The sequence below is a fragment of the Alnus glutinosa genome, chromosome 3 (genome assembly GCF_958979055.1).
Source record: "Alnus glutinosa chromosome 3, dhAlnGlut1.1, whole genome shotgun sequence".
In the NCBI taxonomy this organism is placed as follows: domain Eukaryota; kingdom Viridiplantae; phylum Streptophyta; class Magnoliopsida; order Fagales; family Betulaceae; genus Alnus; species Alnus glutinosa.
Window position 1 is genome coordinate 27,772,296 of NC_084888.1, and position 27,701 is coordinate 27,799,996.

The window sequence follows — 27,701 nt, forward strand, 5'->3', positions numbered from 1 at the left end:
TGTTGTGTATATCATTTTTTTTAAATTAACTATTAAATCGATAGGACATACATGTAAATTTTTATAGATCCTACAAATTAAATAGTTGATTTAAAAAATTATTGAACTTATAAAACTTACATGTAAATCTTTGTGAGTTTCATAAATTTATGATTGATTTAAAAAAGTGTACAAAAGATATATAAGTGATGTATAAAAATTATTTCTCTAAATTTGCTCCAATTTAAAACGTAACAGGTAAATGTGAAAGGTTATCGATAGGATTTACTTTGCACATTTTTATTTGGTAACGTGAATCGTAGAAGTGAACCCTCCAATTATCCTAATCCTAAACACTGGGCCTACTCTTTCGTCTTTCTTATCTCATTCTTCCGAGGCAGAATACCAAACTCCGAACCATCTGATCTCTGACCTACAAATTCCACGTGTCCATCATCTGTTGGCTCGGACTCCGGCTCGGCCATACGCTACCTTGCACTTTTTCAGTCGCTTCCTCACTCTTCCTTTAGCTTCTTCTTCTCTCGCACACTCTCCCTCTAGAAAATCACTGAGGGACGTTTTGAGCATCGGTGATTGATTGATCATATGATGAGGTATATTCAGTGATTGAATTAATTTTTGTAATTTTTTTTTTTTTTTTTTTTTGGTTTCGGACTCGTTTGTTTCTGTGGAAAATGTTTTACCGGGAAGTTGTTGGTTGGAAATTGATGGATGGCCTTTTTCTCTCCTTTGACGTTCTTTCCATGTTGGTATTTGGTGTTGAATTCCGTGTCGAGCAAATTTTTTCTTCTCTTTACCGTGATTTTTTTTCTTTCGTTTTTCTCTGGAAAATTTCTGTGGAAAGGTTTTATTGGGAAACAGAGCGGAGTTCGGGGTTGTGTTCTATGCGATCGTACTATCCTCGTATTTTGTTTGATTTGGTATGATTTTGTTATGCCTATGGTGGTTTCTTTTTGGTGAATTCTGTTTCGGTGGCAGTGGTGATTTATTTATTTTTGATGTGTGTGTGTCAGTTTTCTTCATTTTTTAATTGTGGGTGTCTGTTTGATTGCTGAGAAAGTTTAGGAAAGGCAAAGATCTGACACACTGCTCAACTGAGCTTAATTTAACTAATATGGCTTATGGTGAGTTTTTAACACACACCCCCGCACCCCCCACCCCACACACACACACACACACACAAAATGGAGATCAGAAATATCTGTATCTTAGCAATTAAACGGGGTTCGTGAATTATATGAATTTATCAAAATTTCTTAACTGCTAATATTTTGGTAAACGATAAAAGCTGCTTGTTTTATCAATGGTAAATTCTTCTTCTTCTTCTTCTTCTTCTTCTTCTTTTTTTTTTTTTTAATAATAGGATATAAACATTTTATTCTACGGCTTGGAGTTCATTTTTGGCAAACTTCTTAATTGAGCAGAAAATGACAAATTTAATTATTTTTTGTACCTATATTAACTTTTTATGGCGATTCTGTCATTACTGTGCCAGTCATATAGGGTCAATGGATTTGATTGTCAAGCTGCAAGGACTTATTGGATATGCATGCAAGTGTTTACGTGATTGTTTGAGTGTTACCTATGATTGATCCTCTTATTTACGGTAATTTATATCCGAATAACCCAAAGAAGAAATAAAATACATGTTACAGAATTGACACAGTCTGGCTGTTCCGAGTGTGCATATACACATGTTTGCACTCGCACACGCGTTAGTTGTACATATGTGCACTCTGCTCATTTTGGGGATTGTTGACCAAACAAGTGATTTGGCATCTCTAGGTTGCTATTTTATGGACTTAGTACTGCCAGGATTAAAAATTTAATTTTTGAGCAAAAATGTAGGAAACAAGACGTTACAGTAAATATAGAGATCCATACGACCAGGTTGGTGATGCCTGGAGGTTGTTGTACCAAGAGATTGCAATGAGGTGGGTCAAAAGGGTCACTTCCGTCCTCCGTACTAAGTGGAGGGGGGGTTCACTGGGTTGGTATGGGATTGTAAATCTAACACGTCACAGGTATGGGGTGTGGACGGGTTTAGGCTACACAACCTCGTACTACCCTGCATTTGTTTTCTCCTTTGTCTCAATCTTCTTTTCTTTTGAATTTGCTGAGTTTAGTTTGTTTGAACTTATTTGATTCTTACAACTACTTGCTTTATTCAATTAACAGAGCAGGGAAGGTTTGTTTTGGGTATTGAAAACTTCATATGGGGTGGGGCTTAATGTTTTGTCCCACTCTGGCTATGGGGAAAGTATGGAGGGAGACTTCTAAGTTCTGGGGGTGGGGATTGGGATGGAGAAACCTTTCCCACCCTGCCCCACTGCCATCCCTAGTTTTAAGCTTTAAAGCGTTCTTATAGAGAGAGGGAACCGGACATTCATGTTAACATCCTTATTAATAACATGCAAATGTGCTTTGAAAGTTTCTTTTGGCTTGTAGCAGCTGCCACGTCATAGCAAATTACGTTTTCTGGTGCCTACCCTCCATGGTCCTGATATCGCACAACTCTAGTTGTATGCCTGCATTAAACTTTTCATAGCAACATAATTAAAATTCTTAAAAAGGCATTTTCTAGATGATCAATTGATCAGTTGTGGTGAATACTTATTCTGCTATGCTCTTTGTGTTTAATTGTACAGGGTGACGCTGAATACATATTTTCATTTTTGGTAATTCAATGGATTAAGTTGTGGTCTGCTGCAGTTTTTGTGACTCGTATTGATTACAAGACGTTTTCTCGATGGGTGGAGTTTGTTCTAGGAAGCGGGACCAACGAGACAATGAAGACAATGTACTCAGAGGGGTCTCTGGAAGATATTTTAAGAGTGGGAGTTCCAAGTGGTTGGCCACCTCATTTTCTCGACCTGCTATAGATGTTCAACTGGGGAGAGGGAAATGCCCTTCACTTTTGGACTTGTGCATACGTAAAATATGCGAGGTAATTTTTTATTCTTCATCATGCTTGAGTCTCCTTGTATCTTGGTATTCATCCAAAAAAACAAAAAAAGAAAGTCTCCTTGTATCTTGGCTTATCTCTTTTGCTTCTTTTTCTAACAGGACATTGATGGATATAGCACCTTTTCAATGCTCCCAAGGGATATTAGTCAGCAGATCTTTAATGAGTTAGTATATTCCCACTGTCTAAATGATGTTTCTCTGGAAGCTTTTCGAGATTGCGCTCTCCAGGTAGCTCATAGTGAATTATTTGGAAATTTGTCTTTAATTTAATTGCTGGTGTTATGTTTCTGATTTGTTTTCAGTCTGTGATGCTGTTCTTTAATGTTCCTGTTATGTGTCTGACAGGATCTATACTTGGGAGAATACCCTGGGGTGAATGATAGTTGGATGGATGTAATCTCTTCACAGGGGTCATCTTTGCTTTCTGTTGATCTATCTGGTTCTGAAGTGACTGATACTGGCTTGCTTCATCTCAAAGATTGCTTGAATCTTCAAGCTTTGAATTTTAATTGTTGCGACCAAATTTCTGACCAGGGGCTGCAACACATAAGCAGTAGTATTTCTCTTGCTTTTTTTACAATTACCATGTTCTTGTATTTTACTATTTTCAGTTGGTTATTTAACTATTTTAAATGATAAGCAGAAACATTAGATAATGAAAGAATTATTAGAGGTTTTTTTTTTTGTTGGTGGGGGGGGAGGGGGGGTGGGGAGAGAGAAAAAGAATATCATGGTGATAATGATCCCATAATGCAAGAGAGCACTGGTAGTAATGGTATTCCTGAAAAATTAGACTCAGAGAGAGGCATCTCTGCAATTGTCTTAGATCTTCAGAATCATAGGTGCTCTTATCTACCTGCCCCACCTCCACATGGGCTGAGAGAGGATAGGACGCCGGATACTTTTAATCATATGGATATGTTTCGTGTTGATGTTTTGTTCTTTTTGGTGTGCTGATTTCTGAAATAGTGTGTTAGACATAAATTTGTAGTTTTGTATGACATGCATTTTGTCTAAAGATTATTGTTCTGCAAGACCTTTTCTTTTTCTTTTTCTTTTTTTCTGTCAGAAGTTCCTCTAACTTGAGATGTATATGAATTGGCATTGGGCCTTCTTGGTTTTCTTGAATTAGTTCTTTTCTTGATATTGTGTATGACCACTATTAAATGTTTCAGGTTTCTCAAATTTGACAAGTTTGAGTTTTAGAAGAAACAATGCAATTACTGCTAAGGGAATGAGTGCCTTTGCTGGTTTAGTTAACCTGGTTAAGTTGGACCTGGAGAGATGTCCTGAGATTCATGGTGGGCTTGTTCATCTGAAAGGTATTGCTATTCTCCACCCCCCTCTTTCAAACAAAAAAATGTACAAATACCTTCATGAATTACGACGAGTTAGGTGATTGATTAAATAGATGATATTGTTAGTTCATACTTTTTTGAATTGAATGGTCATTGAAGGCTGCATGATATGGTATCCCTCTCCCTTCCCAAATCTATTCTCTTTGGAAAAGTTGAATCCAAAACCTCCCCCATCTTAAGAGAGAGGTATTACCCAATTTATCAAAAAAGAAAAGAAAAGGGAGAGGTATTACTTGGCTAAACTCATTTTAATTTAAAAGAAGATTATATGTCAGCAGTTAATGAAATAGTTAGATGTTGTGAATTATGATTTCGTTAAATTAGTAAAATAGTTTAGTGTTTGGAGTTTTTCTTTTAGTAAAGAAGATCAAGGTAGACTGTGGAGTGTAACATGATGATTTGTTTGGTCATACTCGTAACATATGAACCATTAGAGAAAAAGAGGCTAAATGAAATTTTGATTTAATACTTGGTTATTGAGGTGTTGAGGCACTATTTTATTATTATTATTATTATTATTTTTTTTCTCTAAGTATATCATTAAAAAATGCAAATCGCAAACAAGTATACATGGAGCATACAAGAGAAGCGACTAGGGCAGAGAAGAAAAAAGAACAAGAGAATCATGAAAGCTAATCATTAAAGGAGTTAGGAATGCAGCAGTCCAAGAGAACAAAGAATAAAAAAAGAAAGTTATGAGCTCCTCAATCGTCATTTTTTTTTTCCTCGAAGTTTCTATCATTCCGTTCCCTCCACAGGCACCAAAAGAGGCAAGAAGGAACCATCTTCCACTCTACAGCACTTCGAAAGTGACCGCCCGTCCACCAGCAATCAAATAAATCAACCACCCGAAGAAGCATAACCCAAGACAAACTGAAGCGGTTGAAAATGGCATTCCATAAGGCACGAGCAACCTCACAATGGAGAAGAATGTGGTCTACAGACTCCCTATTCATTTTGCACAAACAACACCTATCAATCATAATGACATGCCTCTTTCTAAGATTATCTAAGGTAAAGATCTTTCCTAGCGCTGCCGACCAAGCAAAAAAGCCACTTTCAAGGGAACCTTGGTCCGCCAAATACTTCTCTAGGGGAAAGAAGCTTTCTCTTTGCAAGCAAGGACCTTATAGAAAGAACTAACATCAAACTTCCCTTTGTGAGAAGGAGTCCACCAAAGCTTGTCATCCCCTTCACTCCTCACTCTAATGGAATACAACAAGGTGAAGAAGGAAGACAAGACTTCCACCTCCCATTCGTGGGCTGCTCGCATAAAGTTGACGTCCCACTGAAGGGAACCACTCTCCAGAACCAAGTGAGCTGCAACAAGCGCATCCTTGTCACGAGCAATGCCATATAAAACCGGGAAAGCTTTCTTGAGGGTCATCTCTCCACACCACACATCATGCTAAAATCTGATCCTAGACCCATGTCCTAAAATAAATCTGGTACTACAAAACAAACTCCACCCCTTCCTAATATTCTTGCAAAGCCCCACTCCATGAGACCTAGGGGGATCTAAGGAGCACCGCCCATCCCACATACCACCATACTTAGCATCTACAATAAGTTTCCACCAAGCCTCTCTTTCATGCGCATAACGCCACAACCACTTCCCAACAGAGTTCTGTTGAAGAACCTCAAATTCTGAATGCCCAAGCCTCCTTCAGAAATAGGGGAACAAACCTTGGACCAGCTAAGTAGATGATATTTGAACTCTTCACCTAGACCTCCCCATAAGAAATCCTGATAGAGCTTTTCAATACGATTTGCCACACTAGTATGATTCAAGATCTTAGCTTAGTGCCTAAGGAAGGGTTTTTATTTTTTATTTTTTTTTATAAAATCTGTGATAGGTTTTGGGACATGAGCTTTATTAGATCAGTGCATGAGGGAAGTGGATATTGTATCTTCCTTTCTCAATGCTCTATATTCTGTTAGGAGTTGGGGAGATGACGATAAATGTTGTTGAGTTCCTTCCAAAAGACGATCTTTTGAGGTTAGAACTTTTTAAAAATCTCCTCCCCAACGTTAGCTACTCTTTCCCTTGGAAGAGCATCTGGAGGTCCAAGGCTCCTTTGAGGGTGGCTTTCTTCACATGGACAGTTTTTTTAGGAAAAATTCTTACTATGGATAATCTCTGCAAATGACACATCGTAATGATAGATTGGTGTTGTATGTGCAAAATGAGTGGAGAAACTCCCAACGACCTCCTTTTTCACTGTTATATTGTGAGAGACTTGTGAAATTTGGTCTTTAGGATGTTTGGAGTAATGTGGGTTATGTCAAGACAGGTGGTGGAGCTCCTGGTGTGTTGGAAAAGAAGGTTTAGTCGGAATGATCTTGGGAATGTAATCCCTTATTGTTTAATGTAGTGCATCGGTAGAGAAAGGAATGCTTGAAGTTTCAAGGATTGCGAGAAGACGAGTTCGGATTTACAACTTTGTTTCCTTTAATCCCATTTCAAGTGGATCTCTATTAACGCCCTTTTTGACGTTTCTAACTTTGCAGATTTTTGTGCTCTTTTTCTATGTTCTTGATCTTGTTAGGTGTTTTCTCTATATACTTCTTGTGTGCTTAGATTGCGCTTTTAATCAATTTGCTTGACTTATAAAAAATCTGTGATAGGTATTAATGCACTTCATTTACTCTCTTTTGCTTTTAATCTCTAAACATACATCTAAGGCTACTTCAGCACTGGAATATGAACAACCATAAGAAGGATTCTTCCAACAGTAATATTAATTTTACGATAACACGCACACATAAATGTTAAATATTGTTCTCTTTCCAATAAACATTTCCACTACCTTTTTTGCATGCATTGCTTGTATTTTTAGCAAAATCATTTCTGATTACTTAATGTGGCAAAAAGTTCCTAGATTGATAGATAATGTATTGCTGCCCAGTAAAGGGAGATAAGTTGAGCTAATAGTTTTATTTATCCTTTCCATTTAATTTTCATAGAGATGTCATGTATGAGTTGACCCCATCTGTTCTGTAGATTAAATTTTTGAGAGATCTGGCAACGATATCTCTATTAGACCAGATATATCTTTATCATTTGATAAAGATAAATCTGTCCAGATTTAAAAGATTTGTTTTATCTTATGCTATCCTATTATCTCGGCCAGATTATTTTGGCCTTCTATTAGTTTTACTTCTCTGATGGTTTGTTACAGTCCTACTAAAGGACTTCTCGAGTGATTAACGTAAGGCTTGTACAGTCCTGTTAAAGGACTAACTCTTTTATGTTATAAATAGCATCACCGACCTACGGTTGAAGTAGGCAGCATTTTCAAAATATCTCTAAATCCTATAATCTCCCTTGGTTATACTTTTGCTGTTCAATTACAGCCCATGATTACGAAAATCTGACTTCTTTTCATCATGCATAAATTGATTTCAAATAGTATTCATTTTTTATAAGTATTTCAAATAGTATTAATCAAAATACGATTGTATGGGAAAAGAGTTTGGGGAAGAATTACATTCCCTACCTCCACTAATCCCCTCTCTCTCTTGCGTTCAATGTCGTGTCTTTGGTTTTATATATCAGATATTTGATAGAAATGTAATGTGAATATTATTGAAAATACCTATTTTCAAACAAAATGAGCACTTCGTAAAGGGATATTATTGGACTTATGAAAATCATGTGGTTTGGAAAGAATGTGACCCTTGCACTTTTAATGAATTTGCTTTACTAAAAAAATAAAAAAAAATAAAAAAAGAAGAAAAAATGGGGCCTGCAGAGGACCTTAGTCTTTGCTTGATGGTGAATGCAAAGCAACATGAATGCTAGATCAATTTCGATGCTAGGGGTGTTGGTTCTAGCCGGGTTAGAGGCAAGAGGGCCTTGCTGTTGTGTAAAGTAGCCCGGGTTATTTGAGGGTTCTGGGTTTTTGTGGTAGGGGTGGGGGTTTCTTCTGTCTTTTGGGTTTTTTCGGATGTTCTTCGTTTGTTTTCTGTTTTTCTTTTATTTTGGTGGCCTTGTATGCTTAGGGGCGCCTTACGCTTTTTTATTGCTATTTCTTTACTTACCTATGAAAAACATACATGGAGCAGTCAAGTTGGTCTGCTAACAGTTGATGTAGCATATATCTTTTTGCAGGTTTAGCAAAGTTGGAGTCTCTCAATCTCAAATGCTGTAATTGCATCACAGATGAAGACATGAAGCCTCTCTCTAGTAAGTTATATCTTGCTATTCTTTATTTATTTTTTCTCCAAATAATGTAAAACCCGTAGTTCTACAGTCCGTCTTCTATTGAAATGTATGCCTCCATCTCTCTCTCTCTTTCTCTCTCTCTCTCTCTCTGCAATTTGTATCTGCTAGTTGCACAAGTATTCAGAAATTGTGTTGCCTTTTCTGCATTTGGTTATGGATTTCTCCCATGAGTGCATCCTTTATTCTGGGTTTTTGGAACATAGAAATATAGTTAAATTTGCTACGTGAAGGATGCCTTGTATGCGACGATGTACTTGCAGAAACTCTCTCTCTCTGAAGAATTGTTTGTTAGGAGATACTAAAAATGGGAGTCCTTGCAGTTACTGTAGCTGATGTGAAGGGTTTTTAAGGGCATTTTTGTCTTGTTTGTTTTTACTTAAGCTGATGTGTATTCCTAGGATTAATATAGATGAAGGGATTAATTGATTTTTGGGGTTTTAGGGTTTTGTCTTGTTATAACAAAAATTTGGCCTTTGGCTTTCAAGTGCTCTTAATAACTTGTGCATGGACTAAAGAGTTAAACAGCTTTAAGGAAGTCCATGTAACATATGCTGCAAATACATATGGATAAGTTTATTTGAAACATATACATGTGTTTGCATATGCTTCGAGTTAAGATGAATGTTTACTTGGTGCAATGGTCTAATCGTGTGAATTACTCTCTTTATAAAATATCAGGGCTTGTGAACTTGAAAGGATTGCAGATTTCATGCAGCAAGGTTACAGATGTTGGCATTATTTTCTTGAAAGGTACTCTATTTTCTAATTAGTAATTTATGTTTTATATTTTTATTAAAATTTCGTTTTTCATCCTTACTGTTAAAAGGATAAATCATGTAATGATCATGGATCAATAATTTCAATGTATCACTTTGGGTTTGTATCTGTTACCCTGGGGGTATTCTCTGTCTATCTAAAGGAAAATAAAAAGGGAGAAAAATAATGTGGAGGTTCTCTATCTATTTAAACACAAGGTATGACGCTGTTGGCCTGAACCAGGCTTACGTTAAAGAAAAAGTTAGCTGAACTAGAAATTCTCCTCATCCAAAGCCATTTAAGAAAATGTCGTGCAACCTTCTTTTTCTTGACTCTTGGTGACATCTCTTTATGTATGCGTGAAGGATTCAAGCGAGTTAGGGATAGTTCAGTTGTTTTGGAAGTTTCAAGTTTTTGATAGGTAAATTTCAACTCATTCCTCTGCACAGGATTGAACCCACAACCTTACCCTCTACATTGTGGGATAGGAAATGCTATTTGGTTGTAGAACCACTAACCAAGAAAAATGGAAGATTTTTTTTTTTTTTTTTTTTTTTTTTTTTTTTTTTTTTTGTAGCTAATCTAAATATCATTAAGAAGCGCAAAAGGTGCAACTTAGGTACTCAAGAAGTATACAAGAGATGCACCTTAGCTAGAAAGAGAAGAAAAAGGTCAAGAAAATCATGAAAACTAAGATAACATAAAGCGGTTGTCAAGTGGTAAAGAGTATTGAAGGAAAAAAGACTTTAGTTCCACCACCGTCCTCTCGCGGTTTTCAAAACTTTTCATTTTTTTTTTCCTCCAAAGACACCACAAAATGCAAGATGGAACCATCTTCCAAATTGTTGCACGCCGAGGATTGCCACGCAACCCTCCCCAACAAGCCAAAAGTCTACCAATCTTGGCATAACCCAAGCTACCCCGACATGACTAAAAATAGCACTTCATAAGGCACTAGCAATCTCACAATAGAGTAAAAGATGATCCATAGAGTCTCCACTCCTCTTACACATACAACATCAATTAATCACAATGGCATGTCGCTTTCTTAGATTATCCATGATGAGGATCTTCTCTAGGGAGGCCGACAAGCAAAAAATGTCATTCTCGTGGGGACCTTATTCCATCAAATACTTTTCCAAGTGAAGGGATTCCTCATGATAGAACGATTTAACGTCAAACAATCTTCTCTTGGAATGGGCCTAGCAAAGCTTGTTTTCACCTCCCCATCTCAATCTAAATAGAGTACAACAAATTGAAAAACGAAGCAAAGACATCTACTTCTCAATCATGAGTCGCTCTAATAAGCCTTACATTTTCACTGATGGGAGTCACTAGATAACTCCAAATGATTTGCCATAGAAGCATCCTTCTAATCTTGGAGCCGTCTCCCACCTTAAATCTAGTATAATTAGAAAGCTCTCCCAACTCATTCAAAAAAAAAAAAGAAAAAAAAAAGAAGAGCTCTCCCAGCTCTTGATATTTTTCTATAACCTCACCCTATACCCATGAACCTCATTTGAACACCACCCAGCCCATGAGTTGCCATATATAGAATCCAGTACAACTCTCCACTAGCCTTTCTAATGCAAATAGTGCCATAGCCACTTCCCCAAAAGAGCATGGTTATACAAAATCAAGTTTCAGACCCTCAACCATCCCTCAGAAATCGGAGAATAAACCTTGGACCAGCTTGCCGGGTGAAATTTAAACTTTTCACCTATCCTACTCCATAAGAAACCTCGTTGTAACTTCTCTCTGTGATTGGCAACACCAATAGGGAGGAGAAAAATAGACATGAAATATGTAGGCAAATTGGATAGGGTGTTCTTGATCCAGGTGATTCCTTCCACCCTTAGACAAGTGCATCATCTTCCAGCTAGCTAAACGACACTCGATCTTCTCAATAACACCATCCCAAATAGATTTGGCCTTAAAAGAAGTTTCCAATAGAAGACCAAGATACTTCAAAGGCAAATAAGAAACCCCGTAGCCCAGAATACTGGCCAGTCCATCAACATTATTGTCATTACCCACAAGAACCAATTCTGACTTAGCCAGATTAATTTTCAAACCAGATACATCGTCAGAGCATAAGATAAGGCACACAAATAATAGAAGTTCCCAATAACACGAATAACACCATCCCAGATTAGATTTGGCCTTAAAAGAAGTTTCCAATAGAAGACCAAGATACTTCAAAGGCAAATAAGAAACCCCGTAGCCCATAATACTGGTCAGTCCATCAACATTATTGTCATTACCCACAGGAACCAATTCTGACTTAGCCAAATAAATTTTGAAACCGGATATAGCTTCAGAGCATAAGAATAAGGCACACAAATAATGGAGCTGGCTTGGGTTTGCCCCGCAAAATATCAAGGTTTCATCAACAAACAAAAGGTGAGAAGATGTTAAGCGTACCAAGGTTTTGTGATCCCACAGAAATGCTTGAAAGGAAGCCCACATTTACAGTAGCAGATATCAAATCCTCCATGACAATGACAAACAACAAAGTTGACAAAGGATCTCCGTGTCTCATCCTTTGTCACCCACGGGTGAAAATGCAGACGAATAATAACCGTCCACATCCTCTATTTGCAAACATGGATGCGGATATCAGTTTTGGGTATGTGGATGCGATGGAAATTTCATAGCAAAATGATTAGCAAATGTGATCTAAATAATAGTGTTCAACTATAAATAATTCATTTTTGTATTTACTAGAAGCAGGAATTACAATTTCAAGGCCCAAAACGGCCATTACCTCATATGCGGATATCGAATAATAACCGCATTTAATAATAGCAATATACACGCGGATACTAATGCGAATATTGCTAATAATCTTATCCGCATCCCCATTTTCACCCCTATTAGCTACTAAAGAATTCGAACGGAAAGCCTTTGACCAAAACAAAAAAAGTGCACAGAAGAAATACAATGCGCTATCCAAGTACGCCATTTCTCCCCGAAACCGCACCTCCCTAGCAAATATAATAAGAACTCCCAATTGACATAATCATAGGCCTTCTCAATATCCAATTTGCAAAGCACATCTACCTCACGTAATGGATTTAGGATTTGCCTACCTCTAACAAATGCATTTGGGGCTTTGATAATCTTCTCTACAACCCTTCTCAACCTATTGGCTAGGACTTTGGCAATAATCTTGTAAACTCCACTCACTACACTAATAGATAAGAAGTCTACCACTATTTCATCGTATCCACAAAGCCTTCGGCCTTTAACCACATATTCTCGAACTTAAAATATCTTCTACCTTGAACACTTGCACAATGAAGAAGACTGGGGAAATGGTCTAAGCTAAGTATAGGCAACCTCTTCTGAGACAAATTAAGAAACTGTGCTTCCCAATCCGGAGAAACAAGAAATCTATCAATTCTAGACCAAGTCAAATGGATCTATATTGACATGGATTAGGTTGGTATTTTATTAATTAAATCTCAGGAAGAACAATTGGTTGTTCATAAACAATATTATTATTAAGTATACATGTCAGCAATTCTTTGTAATTAATACCAATAAAAGAAAGAACTCGGTTCTCCTGTAATGAATATTGTGAATCTGGTTGCCTGGAAAGTTGAAATAGTATTACTGTTTAAGCTGGAGCAGCTATTCATTCCATGCAACTAACTTATCAATGTTGATTAGAAAAAAGAAAAAAGAAAAAAAGTTAACTTACCTATGTTATGAGGCGAATCCTCTGGGCTGAAGCCTTTCATTTTTCATCCTTTCTAGGTTTTCTTCTGTTATTTTACTGAACTTAATGAAAAAAATGCTTATATTTTCATCGTTAGTTTCTCCCTTACTGATTCTGACATTGTTTGGCCTTTTGCTTTTGAATTATTTCAGTGTATTCTAAACAGTGCTTTCTTCTAAACAATGTGTAATATTTTTGATTTTGTCTCTTTTCCTAGTCATTTCATCTTGTTTTGCCTTCATAATAAGTTTTGTGGTTATAATTTGTGTTTTGCAGGACTGCACAAGCTTTCTCTGTTGAACTTGGAGGGATGCCCAGTTACCGTTGCATCCTTGGCGTCTCTTTCAGGTTTTTATTCTGTTCAAGTGCTTGGCTTTTCTGCCGGTCTGTGTATTCCCATTCCCATACAGATATGATATAGTTGCAGATCTAGGATATCAGTCTGGAGCATTCTCACGTTGTGCAAATATAAATGTGTATACACTACTAATAAAGCGCCCACTCTTTTCCACTGGGAACTTTGTTATAAGAAGTACCTGAAAATGGTTTTCACCTCTGATGTTGCACGAACAGACATAAAGTAGCAACCTCTCTTTTTCCCCCTTATTTCTGAGGAAAATCATTAATTCATAGTCTTTTTATTCATAAATATATATTTTCATTTTAACTAGTAAGTGCACACAATTTGTGTGCACCATATCTAGTAGACACTAAGACATATATGTTTGTTCTTAATCTCTATGTGTGTGTGTGTGTGTGTGAAAATGGTGGTTTAGTTTGTAGAAATTCTTATGGCTATGAAGCACAGATCTAAGTTGTGTTATGCTTCTGAATATGAAATTGCTTTGCCTTATTTTGACCCCTAGAAACTTTTTTTTTTGCTGGGTTGACTGAGGTATTTCATGGTTGATTGGGTTCTATTACTGCGAAATAAGAATTCCCGATAATATATGCTTTGATATTGTTTTGATGACACTTGGAGTGGAAATTAAAAACAAAAGTAAATTCTTGATGACATGATGAACTAGACTACATCAGACAATTTGAGCCAGGCATGTTAAATAAATACTGATTGAAGTATTTCTCATGAAATTTTACACTTCATCATCAATTAGAAGTTCCGGAAAAATAAATGTTACTTGATATTCCAAAATATATCTACTCTTTTTTTTTTCCTCAGGATTTGGTTTGGCCTGATATCTGACTAGATTTGTTTTTGTGCCAGCTCTGGCTGCGCTGTTATATTTGAATCTTAACAGATGTCATCTGCCTGATGCTGGGTGTGAGAAGTTTTCACGTAAGTAGTGTTAAGACTAATGTGATACATTGCTTGGTCTGTTGTTATTCTTGAATGTATTTCTACTGTGATGCTTGTGGGTTTTTACTTTTTACTATTTATTGCAAGAAAAGCCGTACTTTTAACTTATAGTATTAACTTGTTATCTGTAGGATTTGGGAACTTAAAAGTATTAAACTTGGGGTTCAACGACATCTCAGATGCTTGCTTGGTACACTTGAAAGGTAGGTGTCTTTTACTCTCATATCTATAGAAGTTCATAAGTTTTGATCTTTGATTTCCTGTCTGTCTGCATTTTCCATTGACGGAAAAGCAGGTTTGAGGGTAAAGAGTTCAAGGTTATAGAATACAGGAAGCTGTGCCTGTTAAAATGTACAAAATGCTATCTCTGTGATGCACATGGGTAGTTCAAGTTTATAAAGAGATTACGCGGTATGATTGGATCAAATAGACCCTTATGGAATAAATATTCAGCCGCTTTCAAGCTTGATTTTGTTTCTGTTTATCAATAATGTGTTAATGTTTGAGAATTAAGCATCAGAAATATGATTATTGTGTCATTTCTGCAATGTTCACATCTGCAAAAATAAATATTTTGAAAAAGAAGTTTGCATGTGATTGAAAAGTTATTGCATATCATGGTCTTGCTTCATGTTTGTGTTACATTTTAATGATAATTTCTATACATATTTCTTGGTGGCAGGTTTGACAAACTTGGAAAGCTTGAACTTGGATTCCTGTAGGATTCGTGATGAAGGGCTGGTTAACTTGACAGGTTGGCGTTGAAATGGTTTCCCTTATTTTCTATGATAATTCTATCTGCTACCAACCAAAGTGTTCAAGTAGAAATATGTCTTTTAACTTCAAACAGAATATTATAAGAAAAAATGGAAGAGTTATCACACAATAAGTGATTCTTTTTGTTTATTTCATTTGCCTTTGAAGATGATATAATGGCTGCTAGCTTGCATGCCATGTGATTGAATACAAGAGATGTTCAGCTGACTATTTTCTTTGGTCAATGTAAGCAGTCCTAAGGGTTTTCTTTTGAGAGCCATGTGTATAGTTTGTTTGTTCCATGGAAGAAATATTTCATGGTCTGTTTTATAGTATGCATGCTAGTACTTGGATATAGACAACGAAATGAGCATACAATATGAAATTACCACCAGAAAATAGGCTCAATGTGAATAATTTCTCATGTGATGATTTCTTTTGAAATTTCAAAAAACTAACGAAGCAAATGCAACAAATTGTCCTTCCATGTTGTGGAGTCCCTCTAGCTACCATAGTTTTTCAGTGAAGAGTTATTATACTTGGTTACAGTCAAGTGAGCACAATTCTTTCCCTTGGAAAAGTGTTTGGAAGGTCAAGGCGCCTCCTCACGTTGCTTTCTTCTTGTGGACAACAGCATTTGGTAGAATCCTCACAATGGATACCCTTAGAAAGAGGGGCTTCTCTCTAGCTAATTGATGTTGTCTGTGTAAAAAGAATGAGGAAACGACGAATCATCTTCTCATCCACTGCAAGTATACTTTGGCTTTCTGGCAATTGATTCTTAACCTTTTTGGAGTCTCGTGGATTATGCCTAGCGACATCCAAGAGCTTCTTCATTGCTAGATAGTACAAGGGAGTGGACATCTCAAAGAGGCAATCTGGAAAGTTATTCCTGCCCTCTTAATGTGGTGCATTTGGAGAGAAATGAATCGTTGTCTTTTCGAGGATAGTGAGACCAACGTGCTTTTTCTAAAATCTTCCTTTTTGAGATCTCTCTTAGGATGAGTTCTTGTTAATGTTCCTAACTTTGTCTCAACAAATCTGGTTGATTTTATTTGCTTTTTACATTGTAGCAGCTTATAGGGTTAAGTCCCTCTTGTATACTTTTCGTGTATGAGGGTTTAACCCTTTTTTTTTTTCAATAAGATCTGAATTATTCATTAAAAAAATAAAATAAAAATTGTCCTTCTATGAAAATTGATATGGACTTAATCTCTAGTGGCTTGCTAAATTAGATGAAATCAGTATGTTGAATTCTGCTAAGCATCTATTAGTTTCTCTTCTTTTCCTCAACTACAGACGGGATTTTGTTATGGAAATTAATAAGAGAAATGCATTTTGTTACATTCTGGGTAACATGAGTAAATTATTGGAATCAAATGATTAACTTATTTTCAGGGGATCACGGAAAAAGTATAGCGATCCAAGGTTTTCTTTTCGGTTCCATTCTTTTCTTTTCTTTTTTCCCTGTGTCTTGGCTTCACTGGCTCTAACTAATTTATGTCGGTCTTAGCATAGCTTGAGGTGTGACGTAGATTTGTATAGTATTTTGCATCATAATCATAGTTTCACTCTATAGACTAACTGATAAGTGTCAACTCTTAGAAAGCTTTGTCACTGCATTACACGGTTACACCAGGACTTAAAGTTATAGTAATCTTGCAAATTCTATGTGGTTTACTCTATCATATGTCCATTTGGATATAAGGTTCTAGTTTTTCCTTTTTACTTCTTTTGTTTTTTTCCTACCTTATTTGTAATTAATGCTGATATATGGATTTGAAATGCTTTGATTAGGCCTTCGGAATCTGAAATGCCTGGAGTTGTCTGATACTGAAGTTGGAAGTAATGGACTTCGCCATCTATCTGGTTAGACATTCACCTTCTATTTATTTACAGATTATGGGGTATGACTGGTTTCCGTGTGTCTCTGCTTTCTCATAAATTCAATATTACCATACAATCTGTTTCACTTAGTTTAGTGATCGGTAGATGGATTCTTTAGTAAATTCGATGCTCTTGTTTGGTCTTCATCGCTGTGTCTGTATTTTCTTCTCTCCCTGGCAGCCTTGTTTGGGAGTCTTGCCAAGCCAAGATGGTTGTTCTCTTGGTAATCTAGTTTATTGGGTCCTAATGCTTCTGGAAATGAATTGTGATTTTCTTTTCTTTTGTTGTTGTTTGGTTCCTGAGTAAGTTGTTTAATGACATAATGGTTTGAAAAAATTGGTTCATTTAAATTTACAAAAAAAGCTTTTGAGTTGGATAGTGAAGGCAAGGGAGGCCTTTGTATTTGATTAATATCTTAAGCCAAATTATAAGCCTTTGCAAAGCCATGAATTTTATATTTTGAGAATTTTGAGATCTGGATTTAAGGAAGTGATTTATTGGTGAAAGAGACCCTAATTATAAGGCATCCTTTTGTTTTGTTTTGTTTTGGTTTTTTCCCTATGGAAGGGAACAAAACGCAAAATAAGCTGTATGCGGTGAAGAGATTGATGGTCAACATCTTCACACGCCACCATTTATGCAAGGCATTTGGTGAAGGATCTACCTTTTTTGAAATTAGATAACAATACCGAATATAGATAAAAGAAACAAAAATTAATGTACCACATTCTCAATTCTTTACTCAATTACATAAAATTGTATGGAACAGTGGAATTACTATTCAGGGGTTTTTGGGGATTTCAGGGGAAATTAGAAGGGAATTAACAAAAATTATATTGATTGAACAGACCTAGGCCAATTCGAGGCAGCCACCCTCCAACAACTCAATTCGACAAACTTCAGAATACCCCTAAGAACTACCCTTGAGGCTTTATATAGAGCCCCTTACAAAATGCAATTCCCAAGTCATAAAACGACATGGAGAAACAAGACACAAAATGACAACAACTAAGACTAAAACGCATAACCCTAGACCAGCCCAAAATGCACCGTCTACTAGCCCTTCTAGAAGCCAGCTGGAAAACACCATCCAAAATACCCACTTCAGAAGCTGCCACGTAACTGCCCTTCAGCGAACTCCAAAACTCCCTTTTCTCTTTCTTCTTGCCAAAAACCGCACCTTTACCCTTTTCTCCACCTCCCACGAACGCCGTGTGACAATACCCCCCCACTCAAAACACCTTGCCCACAAGGTGTGGGTAGGCGTCCTTGAGGCTGTGGAACTCTTCCCACGTGGTGCCGTCAGCCGTCTGTCCCTCCCAGCGGATCAAGAGTTCGATTAGAGGCCGATTATCCTTCGGCCTTGAGCAGCGATCCAACACTTCTACGGGTTCGGGGCGAAGAACCCTGTTGGAGTCAACCAGGGGTAGCTTTGGCAGAGCTACGGAAGCAAATCCGAGTCTTGGTTTCAGTTGGGAGACATGGAAGATGGGGTGGATCCGGGCCTCCGGTGGTAGGTCAAGTTCATATGCCACCTTCCCCACACAGTGGGTGATGCAGAACGGTTCGTAGAACCTTGGCGCAAGCTTGAGGGCTCGGTGGTGAGAGATGGATGTTTGTCGGTACGGCTGCAAACGCAGGTAAACCTGCTGCCCGATCTCTAGTTCCCGTTCGGTACGTTTTAGATCTGCATATTTTTTCATCCGCTGTTGTGCATGATATTTTGGCGGAGGAGGTTGAGGATTTGCTCGCAGTTGCGCAGCACCGCTTCGACCGCCTCCACTCGGGTGGTCCCCGGGACATAGCTTAGGAGTCGTAGGGGGGGAACACCGTAGACGGCCTCGAAAGGGGTCATCTTGATGGTAGAATGCCAGGAGGTATTGTACCAGTACTCTGCCCAAGGCAGCCAGTAGGTCCAATTCTTAGGGTTGTCCTGAGCAAAACAGCGCAGATAGTTCTCAAGGCATTTGTTCGCCACTTCCGTTTGATTGTCAGTCTGCGGGTGGTAACTCGTGCTGAGTTTAAGGGATGTGCCCTGAAGCCGGAATAGCTCCCTCCAAAACAAGCCGGTGAATGTAGGGTCCCTGTCTGAGACAATGGACTGGGGCATGTCATAGAGTTTGAAAACGGTTTGGATGAAGAGCTGGGCTACCTTAGCAGCTGTGTAGGGGGTGAGAGAGTGAGGTGAAATGAATGTACTTTGATAGTCGGTCAACCACCACACGAATGACGGAATGGCCTTGGGATGGGGGTAATCCTTCCACAAAGTTCATCGATATGTCAGTCCATACCCTAGTAGGGATAGGGAGGGGTTGGAGTAGCCCTACAGGGTAAGTATTTTCGTGCTTGTTTTGTTGACAAACATCACAAGCCCGAATGAACTGTTTGATCTCCTTCTTCATTCCCTTCCAGTAGAAATCCCGTTTTGCCCGTTGTAGAGTTTTGTCATACCCCGAATGCCCCGCCATGGGGTCACTATGCACATACTGAAGCCTGAGCTTTGAGCTGGGGAGATTGGCCCAGAAAGATCTTTTTCTTGTAGAACAAGAGTCCATAACAGAGTGAGTACTTCCGAGTGTCCGGATCATTCCCTTGCCATCTAGCCATCAGCTGCTGCAAGTCCGAATCAACAACATACTGCTGTTTTAGCTCCTCGATCCAACTAGCTATGGGAATAGTTAGCATTGATAGTGAAGGATCCGCCTCCCAACCTTCTTTTCGGGATAGGGCATCAGCCACCCGATTTTCCACCCCCTTTTTGTATTCCACCACAAAATCATACCCTAGGAGCTTTGAAATCCATTTCTGCTGGAATGGGGTCCCCACCTTTTGTTGTAGTAGGAACTTAAGGCTCTGCTAGTCGGTTTTAACCACAAATGATTGGCCCAACAAATAGGGCCTCCACTTCTGAATTGCCGAAACCAAGGCAAATAATTCCTTTTCGTAGGTGGACATATGTAGAGCTTTGCCTTTAAGGGCCTTGCTGAAAAAAGCTATGGGGCGGCTGCCCTGCATCAGTACAGCCCCGATTCCACTGCCACTAGCATCACACTCGATTAGAAATGGCTGAGTGAAGTCTGGCAAGGCCAAGACAGGGGCGTGTGTAATAGCCTCCTTGAGGGCTTGGAAGGCAGCCTCAGCTGGTTCAGTCCAGGAGAAAGAATTTTTTCTGAGCATAGCTGTTAGGGGTGCAGCGATTGAACCATAACCCTTAATAAATTTCCTATAATATCCTGTCAAACCCAAGAAGCCCCTCAATGCCTTGAGGGTTTTCGGAAGTGGCTAGTCCACCATGGCTTGTATCTTGCCCGGATCGGCACAAACCCCTTGGGCAGAGACTATGTGGCCCAAGTACTCAATTTCCAGACACCCAAACCGACACTTGGACATTTTGGCCAAGAGTTGGTTTTGCCGTAGGAGACCTAGAGTTTGAGTGAGGTGAATGAGATGCAAGTCCAAGACCTTGCTATATATCAGGATATCATCAAAGAAGACCAAAATAAACCTCCTTAAGAATTTGAAGATGTGGTTCATTAAACTTTGGAAGGTAGAGGGTGCATTGGTTAGCCCGAAGGGCATAACCAGGAACTCATAATGTCCGGCATGAGTCCTAAAGGCTGTCTTAGGGATGTCAGCCTCTACCACCCTGATTTGGTGGTATCCGGACCTTAAGATCAACTTAGAAATTACCTTAGCCCCCCACAATTCATCTAATAACTCACCCACTATAGGGATAGGAAACTTGTCCTTGATAGTCACTTGATTTAGAGCCCGGTAGTCCATGCACATCCGCCAAGGGCCATCAGTCTTTCGCACCAAAAGGACTGGGGAGGAGAAGGGGTTGTGGCTGGGGCGAATGACGCCCGAGTCCAAGAGTTCCTGCACTTACTTCTCGATCTCCTCTTTTTGATAGTACAGGTATCGGTAAGGACGAACGGAGACTGGCTTAGCGCCCTCTTGTAATGGAATTGAATGGTCATGGGCACGGTGAGGGGGGAGGCCCTTCGTTTCCTAGAAGATGTCCTCATAATCTTTGAGGATTGAAGTAATAGGGCCTGGTAGTATGGATTGTTCCGAAGGGAAAGACAAATGGGGGGCCGGTGAAGTTGGTCCCACCAACTGTAAGAAAACCCCTTTCTTCTCATGTTTAGAGAGCTTGAAGGATTCGCCATCTTCCAGACTTAGACGGGGCCCCTGTTATATCCCTTGCAGCTGACAGTGTACTCCCCCATATGAGAAGGCCATTGTAAGAGCTATAAAATCCCATAGAATGGGCCCAAGGGTCCATAGCCAATGTATTCCAAGAACAGCATCACATCCGGCCAAGGGAAGGATGAATAGGTCAGTATGGAAGACATGGCCCTGGAGTTTGACCTCCACAGCCTTGCAGCGACCTGGGCTGTAGATTTCCTGCCCGTTAGCGACCTGAACCTTGATACTATCATGCTGTAGCGGATGACTAGATCCTGTAGAGTGCTTCGATTGTGAGACCAAGGAGCTCCCTTCATCGGGCCAATCGGCAACTCAGTACTCATAGCAGAGTTGGGCACGCATTCCTCCTGAATTCGGGCAAGCAAATAAGCTTCCACCAAACTCTTGGGATGGAACATTCTTACGGGTAAGAGGATATCCACCTTCAACCCGCCCATGAAGCAGCTCAATTTGTGAGCTTCTGGGAGGTTTTTGGACCTTAAGGGCCAGTATATCAAACTGGTTCTTATAGTCCTCTAACGACCCATCCTGTTTTAGGTTGGAAGATTTTCCATGGGATCATCATAAGGTCCCCGGCCAAATCGGGTTTGCATGGCATTCACAAATGCTTCCCAAGTGGTTACAGTGTTGCTAGCCTTAAGTTCTTGGAACTAAACAAGGGCCTTACCGTCCATGTGGGAGGCAGAGATCGAGAGCCGCTGGCTGTCGGGAGTTCCATAGAAGTCGAAGAACTACTCCGCACGGCAACACCAAGTCTCCGGGTCTTCACCATCAAAGCGCAGAAACTCCAACCGAAAGGACTTCGGTTTGATTCCATCACTGGAACTAGACCCATCTTGGTGGGATCCTCCACTGCTCGACCCTTGCACAAAACTGCGGAAATGCGGACCGGGCTCCGTCCTTGCCCTTGGTGAACGCGGTCGCTCTTCTAACATCTTTTGGACAAGCTGGGTTAGATTCTCCACTGCAGAACGTTGGTTCTGCATCTCGGATCATGCTATCTCCCCACTAGTAACTATCTCAGCTTGCAATTGAGTGATTTGTCCTTGCAAATTTTTCCAATGCTGGGATTCTTCAGCCATGGCAGCAGATCTGGTTTTCATAAGCCAAGGATCGGAGGCTCTGATACCAATTGGAACAGTGGAATTACTGTTCAGGGGTTTTGGGGGATTTCAGGGGAAATTAGAAGGGAATTAACGAAAATTATATTGATTGAACAGACCTAGGCCAATTCGAGGCAGCCACCCTCCAACAACTCAATTCGACAAACTTCAGAATACCCCTAAGAACTACCCTTGAGGCTTTATATAGAGCCCCTTACAAAACGCAATTCCCAAGTCATAAAACGACATGGAGAAACAAGACACAAAACGACAACAACTAAGACTAAAACGCATAACCCTAGACCAGCCCAAAGCGCACCGTCTGCTAGCCCTTCTAGAAGCCAGCTGGAAAACACCATCCAAAATACCCACTTCAGAAGCTGCCACGTAACTGCCCTTCAGCGAACTCCAAAACTCCCTTTTCTCTTTCTTCTTGCCAAAAACCGCACCTTTACCCTTTTCTCCACCTCCCACGAACGCCGTGTGACATTGTATTATGATGATATCTCATGAAAACTTTGATTTTGTTGTTTTGTGAGAACACAAGTTTAAAGAGGCAAGGAATAGGCTCTTCTATCCATTAGAATTTGTGTTTCATTAGGACAGTCCAGGATTGGGAGCTGGAATCTCTTGACTCCTTTTTCAATCTGTTATACTACTCAAAATCCCATGTGTGGCCCAAAGATTCTGCCAGCCCAGTCACGTGCTCTCACGCACTGATCACGAACATCATTTTCCTCCCATGTACTCCACGCATTGCCTCTTTAGCATTTCATCTAACGATAACTGCACGCGCCACTAACGAGTCAGCTTACCCGACCTGGATCTGTCTTTTGGTCCAAGTGCTGCTATTTTTTTGGCCTAAGTGGCCATGTTTTTGGCCCATCGTCAGCCTTGTCAACGGCCCATTGTTGGCCCGTTGTCGGCCTATTTTTTCAGCCACCGACCGGCCCTCATCTCCAGCCACCATCTGACTGCTATTTCCGGCCACCGTCCGACTGTCATCTCCAAAACTGTCCGGCTCTCATCTCTGGCCTCACCATCAGTCGCAACGTAGGGCGGCGACCGTCTCTCCTGCCGGCTTACCCAAATTTGGCTTCGCATTGCACCAGATTTTGGCCCTTTCCAAGCTCATATCTAACTTTTGTGTTGCTGCTGCACAGGATTCTTATACTTTTCATCAACGGATTTGAAGACCGAGCTCACGTTCAGACTGTCACACCGGATCCATTTCTGCAAAAAAAATAGGAAGAAAAAAAAGTCTAAAAAAAAAAAAACAAATCCAATTTATTTTCAAACGCAAGCTTCTAACTTGAGTTTGAGTGGGTTTGAATTATTTTCATTTTTTTTTATATAAATAATGTATATTCATTCAAAGCACAAAGGAGCGCAACCCAAGTACACCTAATCCATGGAGAAAGAACATAAAGCAAAAAATTCAGAAAAAGTAGATACAGACTGTATTCCAAGTCACTCTCCATGTATACAGGGTTTATGGCACCAACTTCTTTAAATTGAGCAAACCTTTCTCACAATCATCAAAGCTGTGTGCATTCCGCTCCCACTATAGACACCACATCAAACAAAATGGAGCCATTCTCCTTGAATTATTTTCCTTAATTAGAATATTTACCATTTAGGTTTGATTGGAATCACATCCTTCATATTTAATTATCATACTTGTATTCACCTACCATAGTTCTCCTATAAATATGGACTTTTGTTTGTAAAAAAATCAAGTGAATAAGAGTATAATGTAGCCCTTAGGGCAATTTCTTTGTGTTTCTTTTCTCTTCGCTTCCACTATTTCTCCTATTTTACTTTAAATCTTTACAGTATAGTTGGAAGTTTATTTCAATTATGTATAGGTAGAGACAGATTCTCCCACTTTTGATGCTCCTTTTTAACATTTAATACATGAAGAGGGTGGGAATTTTCAGAATAAAGTCAAGGTTTTACAGTCAAGATCTGGTTATATTTATTATGCATTCATTATCTGTGGATTAGAATGAAACCACCAGTTTATATGTTTGAATAGAAAGGAATAGACCAGCGAAAATGACAAATTTGTTCATTAAATTGCCTTCTTGTGGCTTTTATTTTGTGGTAACCTGATATTGTGTTTGTTTGTTTCCTGTAGGTTTGACTAACCTGGAGAGTTTAAATTTATCATTCACTGGGGTTACTGATGGTGGTTTAAGAAAATTATCTGGACTCACGTCTCTTAAATCACTCAATTTGGATTCTCGTCATATTACAGATACTGGACTTGCAGCTCTTACAAGTAAGTAGTTTAGATATAAGTAGCTTTTGGATCGAAACAGAATGGAATAATAAGTAATCAACATTAGTAAGAATACCTGTAATGGGAATGCAATGAAGCATTGCCAAACAAATCTTTTTTAAAAAAATAAATAAATAAATTCTGAACTGCCTTTGTCTCCTTAGTATTATAAGTTTGTTTTAACTGCAAATATCTGGGCCCCCGACCCTCTCAAAAGTTTAAAAAAAAAAAAAAAACCCAGTTTCCATGAGAATGTGTGAGCCTTTGCCTCTAAAAATTCAGTTCTTCATGTCATAGACTTATAAATAGCTGCTTCATTCACTTTTAGTGGCCTCCTTTTGCTCCCTTGTCAATTGAGCTGGTGAGACACAGTTTCGTGGTGCAAAAATATCTTATTACGGATGACATTCTTATGATGTTTTTAGTTCTTCATGAATATTTGAACATGTTACTTTAATGATGCATTTTCCTGCTTTATTGATACAGGTCTGACTGGATTAACTCATCTTGATCTTTTTGGAGCTCGTATTACAGATGCTGGAACAAATTATCTGCGAAGTATGTTAGATAACACATTAGTTCCTGTTGCTTATGCTAACAAATTTGTTTAGGTTATACATGATGCTGAATCCACAAAACACACTGCTACTGGCATTTATGGACGTAGTGGGTTACATCCAAGAAACCATTGTGGAGTAATATTAGCAATTAGATTTATGTAGTCACATTTTTATACTAATTAAATACAGAAGGAACTTGGAATGGTATCGGTTACTAGATACTAATTATAAAACATGGCAACAAATTGGTCCTCTGTTGATTATTGAATATGAGAGGGTATTAGTTTACATACCATAAATGATGACAGGCCTTATCTAACTTAATAAACAACATTCTTGAAACCGTTTGTACTTTGGTTTTGCAAATCATTGACAAATTCTGGTTTAAATTAATTCTTTCTTTCTTTTCCTCCTCTTTGTTGGATGAATCAGACTTTAAGAGCCTGAGGTCCCTGGAAATTTGTGGTGGTGGACTGACAGATACTGGTGTAAAGAATATCAAGGATCTTTCATCCCTGATGCTGCTTAATATTTCACAAAACTCCAACCTGACAGATAAAACCTTGGAGTTGATTTCTGGTATCTTCATGAACTTTTTTTCTTTTTCTTTGAAGAATATATATGCTTGCTTTATCTGGTGAAGTTAAATTGGGGTATTAGATGGAACTTATGTACGAGAGTTTTATGAGCAGAGCAGGTTTACGGGCAACACATGGGAATTTGACATGCAAAAGAGATAGGTTCATTCTTTAAGAGGAGTGCCATGCATACTCTCAAGTGATCACTCCTTAATGGGGCAATGAAAATCATCATTGGATGAAATAACAAATGAAAGTACATGTAGCATCCAAGAGTGATTTTCACTGTCACGTTAGGGAATGAGCACTTGAGAATATGTGTAGCATTTCTCTTCTTTAATGTCTAGTTATGATGGCAATATTAGCCCCGAGATCTATGTGGTCAGTACTGTATGTTCCATTTAGTGAAAATTTCACCAATTCATTACTAATATCTCTGCCCAGATACTTGGAAGTAGCTTTATGCTTTAATAGTTAGTTTGAATACCTCTAGGTTCTCATTATTGAAAAGGTTGCTTATGTATCCTTCTCTATAAATCTAAACCTTCAAGTGCCTGCACAGTATAGTAGGGCATGCTGACACTTGACTAGAAGTGGATCGGATAACTTTCTTATTGAAAAAGAACTTAGCTGTCCTTTTTTCCTTTCTTGAAAAGAATACTGTCCCTTCAAGATGATGGGAATCAAACAATATTTGTAAGATAACTTAGTGTCTCCAGCCTCAAATTACATTGTTTACTTGGCACACTGTAGCCTGTTAAAGACTCCGACAGCCCACTTATATTCATAAGTGCTATGTGAGGATACATTTTTTATGAATGTTGATTTTCCCTCTATCTATACCTTGTTGGCATATTGTTTCCCTTATCAAGGGCTTCCTTCTATTTATTCTCACACCTTTCCGTGTAAATGCAGGCTTGATGGGGTTGGTCTCTTTGAATGTTTCAAATTCTCGTATCACCAGTTCAGGAGTGCGCCATTTGAAAACTCTGAAGAATTTGAAGTCACTGACATTGGAGGGCTGCAAGGTGACAGCAAATGACATTAAGATGCTTCAGTCAACTGATCTCCCTAATCTGGTGAGTTTCCGGCCCGAGTAGTTACGAATGCATCGTAAGGTTTCTTGAAAAAGATATACAGTTGGAGTACAGGGCAACTATGTATATATAATAACCATGAAGGTGAGGTGATATTTGATGTACTGTACATATGGTTAAACCTGAAGAAGATTTCCAATGTGGCTCACGAAGTAATTATACTAAAGGAATTATCCCTATGTTTTATGTGAAGCATTCTTTTGGATCGTGTTTGATACAAAAGAAAATGTAGATAAGCTTCCGTGGCATGGGTCTGCGATGCTCTTTTCAGCTTTGGTTTCCTTTGTATGTATATGTGGGTACAGCAGACTCAGCAGTCCAGTAATATATTGACATATTGTTATGCAATGAAGTTCCCCATTTCCCTGTATAGGGTTGTGAATTAAGTGTCTTTGGTTCATTGGTTTAAGGCATATTTAAACCTTTATAAATTAGTAAGCTTTGCAAGACAGGAAGAGCAAGACATTCTTGCTCATTTATTACCTTCGTCTGATCCTTTTATTCATTTTTTTTGTGCGACAAAAGGATGACATTTACTAAAAGCTGTCTACAGGTGCTATGACTTTTAAGATTCTCTCAACATGATCTCTCTCCAATGCGTGTAGGTGCGTCCCACCTTTTCCTTTCTTGCTTATTGGTTTCCTGGCTCTGATGTTAGGATTCTACATTTTTTCTGGCTTTCATTGGTTCTGGGTTGGTCGAGATGGTTCTTTGTCGAGTCTAAATCCTTTGAATTTGTCCGCATAGGAAGGGGTCTCAGTTTTACGGATGCATGAAAGTAGAGGTTTGTTTGTTCAGTCTCAGTGGGTAAGGTTAGTGTGTCGTTGCTGGACACCATGAGGGCTTTACTTCAAGCAGCAGAAAGCTCAAAAT

At 38.8% G+C, this 27,701-nt stretch overlaps 1 protein-coding gene across 3 annotated transcripts; it reads left to right on the forward strand.

Moving 5' to 3' along the window:
* Window positions 1-434: 434 nt before the first annotated feature.
* LOC133863916 (uncharacterized) lies at window positions 435-27,210 on the forward strand. 3 transcript variants are annotated; one of them, XM_062300061.1, is made up of 16 exons: window positions 435-593; window positions 2,649-2,947; window positions 3,067-3,195; window positions 3,313-3,523; window positions 4,143-4,289; window positions 8,440-8,514; window positions 9,232-9,303; window positions 13,310-13,381; window positions 14,259-14,330; window positions 14,483-14,554; window positions 15,034-15,105; window positions 16,905-16,976; window positions 24,450-24,593; window positions 25,080-25,151; window positions 25,586-25,732; window positions 26,647-27,210. In XM_062300061.1, the coding sequence occupies exons 2-16, from the start codon at window positions 2,750-2,752 to the stop codon at window positions 26,829-26,831; spliced, it is 1,740 nt and encodes a 579-aa protein (XP_062156045.1). In that variant the 5' UTR covers window positions 435-593; window positions 2,649-2,749; the 3' UTR covers window positions 26,832-27,210. The 3 variants fall into 3 exon arrangements, with proteins under 3 accessions (XP_062156045.1, XP_062156047.1, XP_062156046.1); XM_062300063.1 differs by having other exon boundaries at window positions 3,313-3,520; XM_062300062.1 differs by having other exon boundaries at window positions 437-593; window positions 2,713-2,947.
* Window positions 27,211-27,701: the final 491 nt, after the last annotated feature.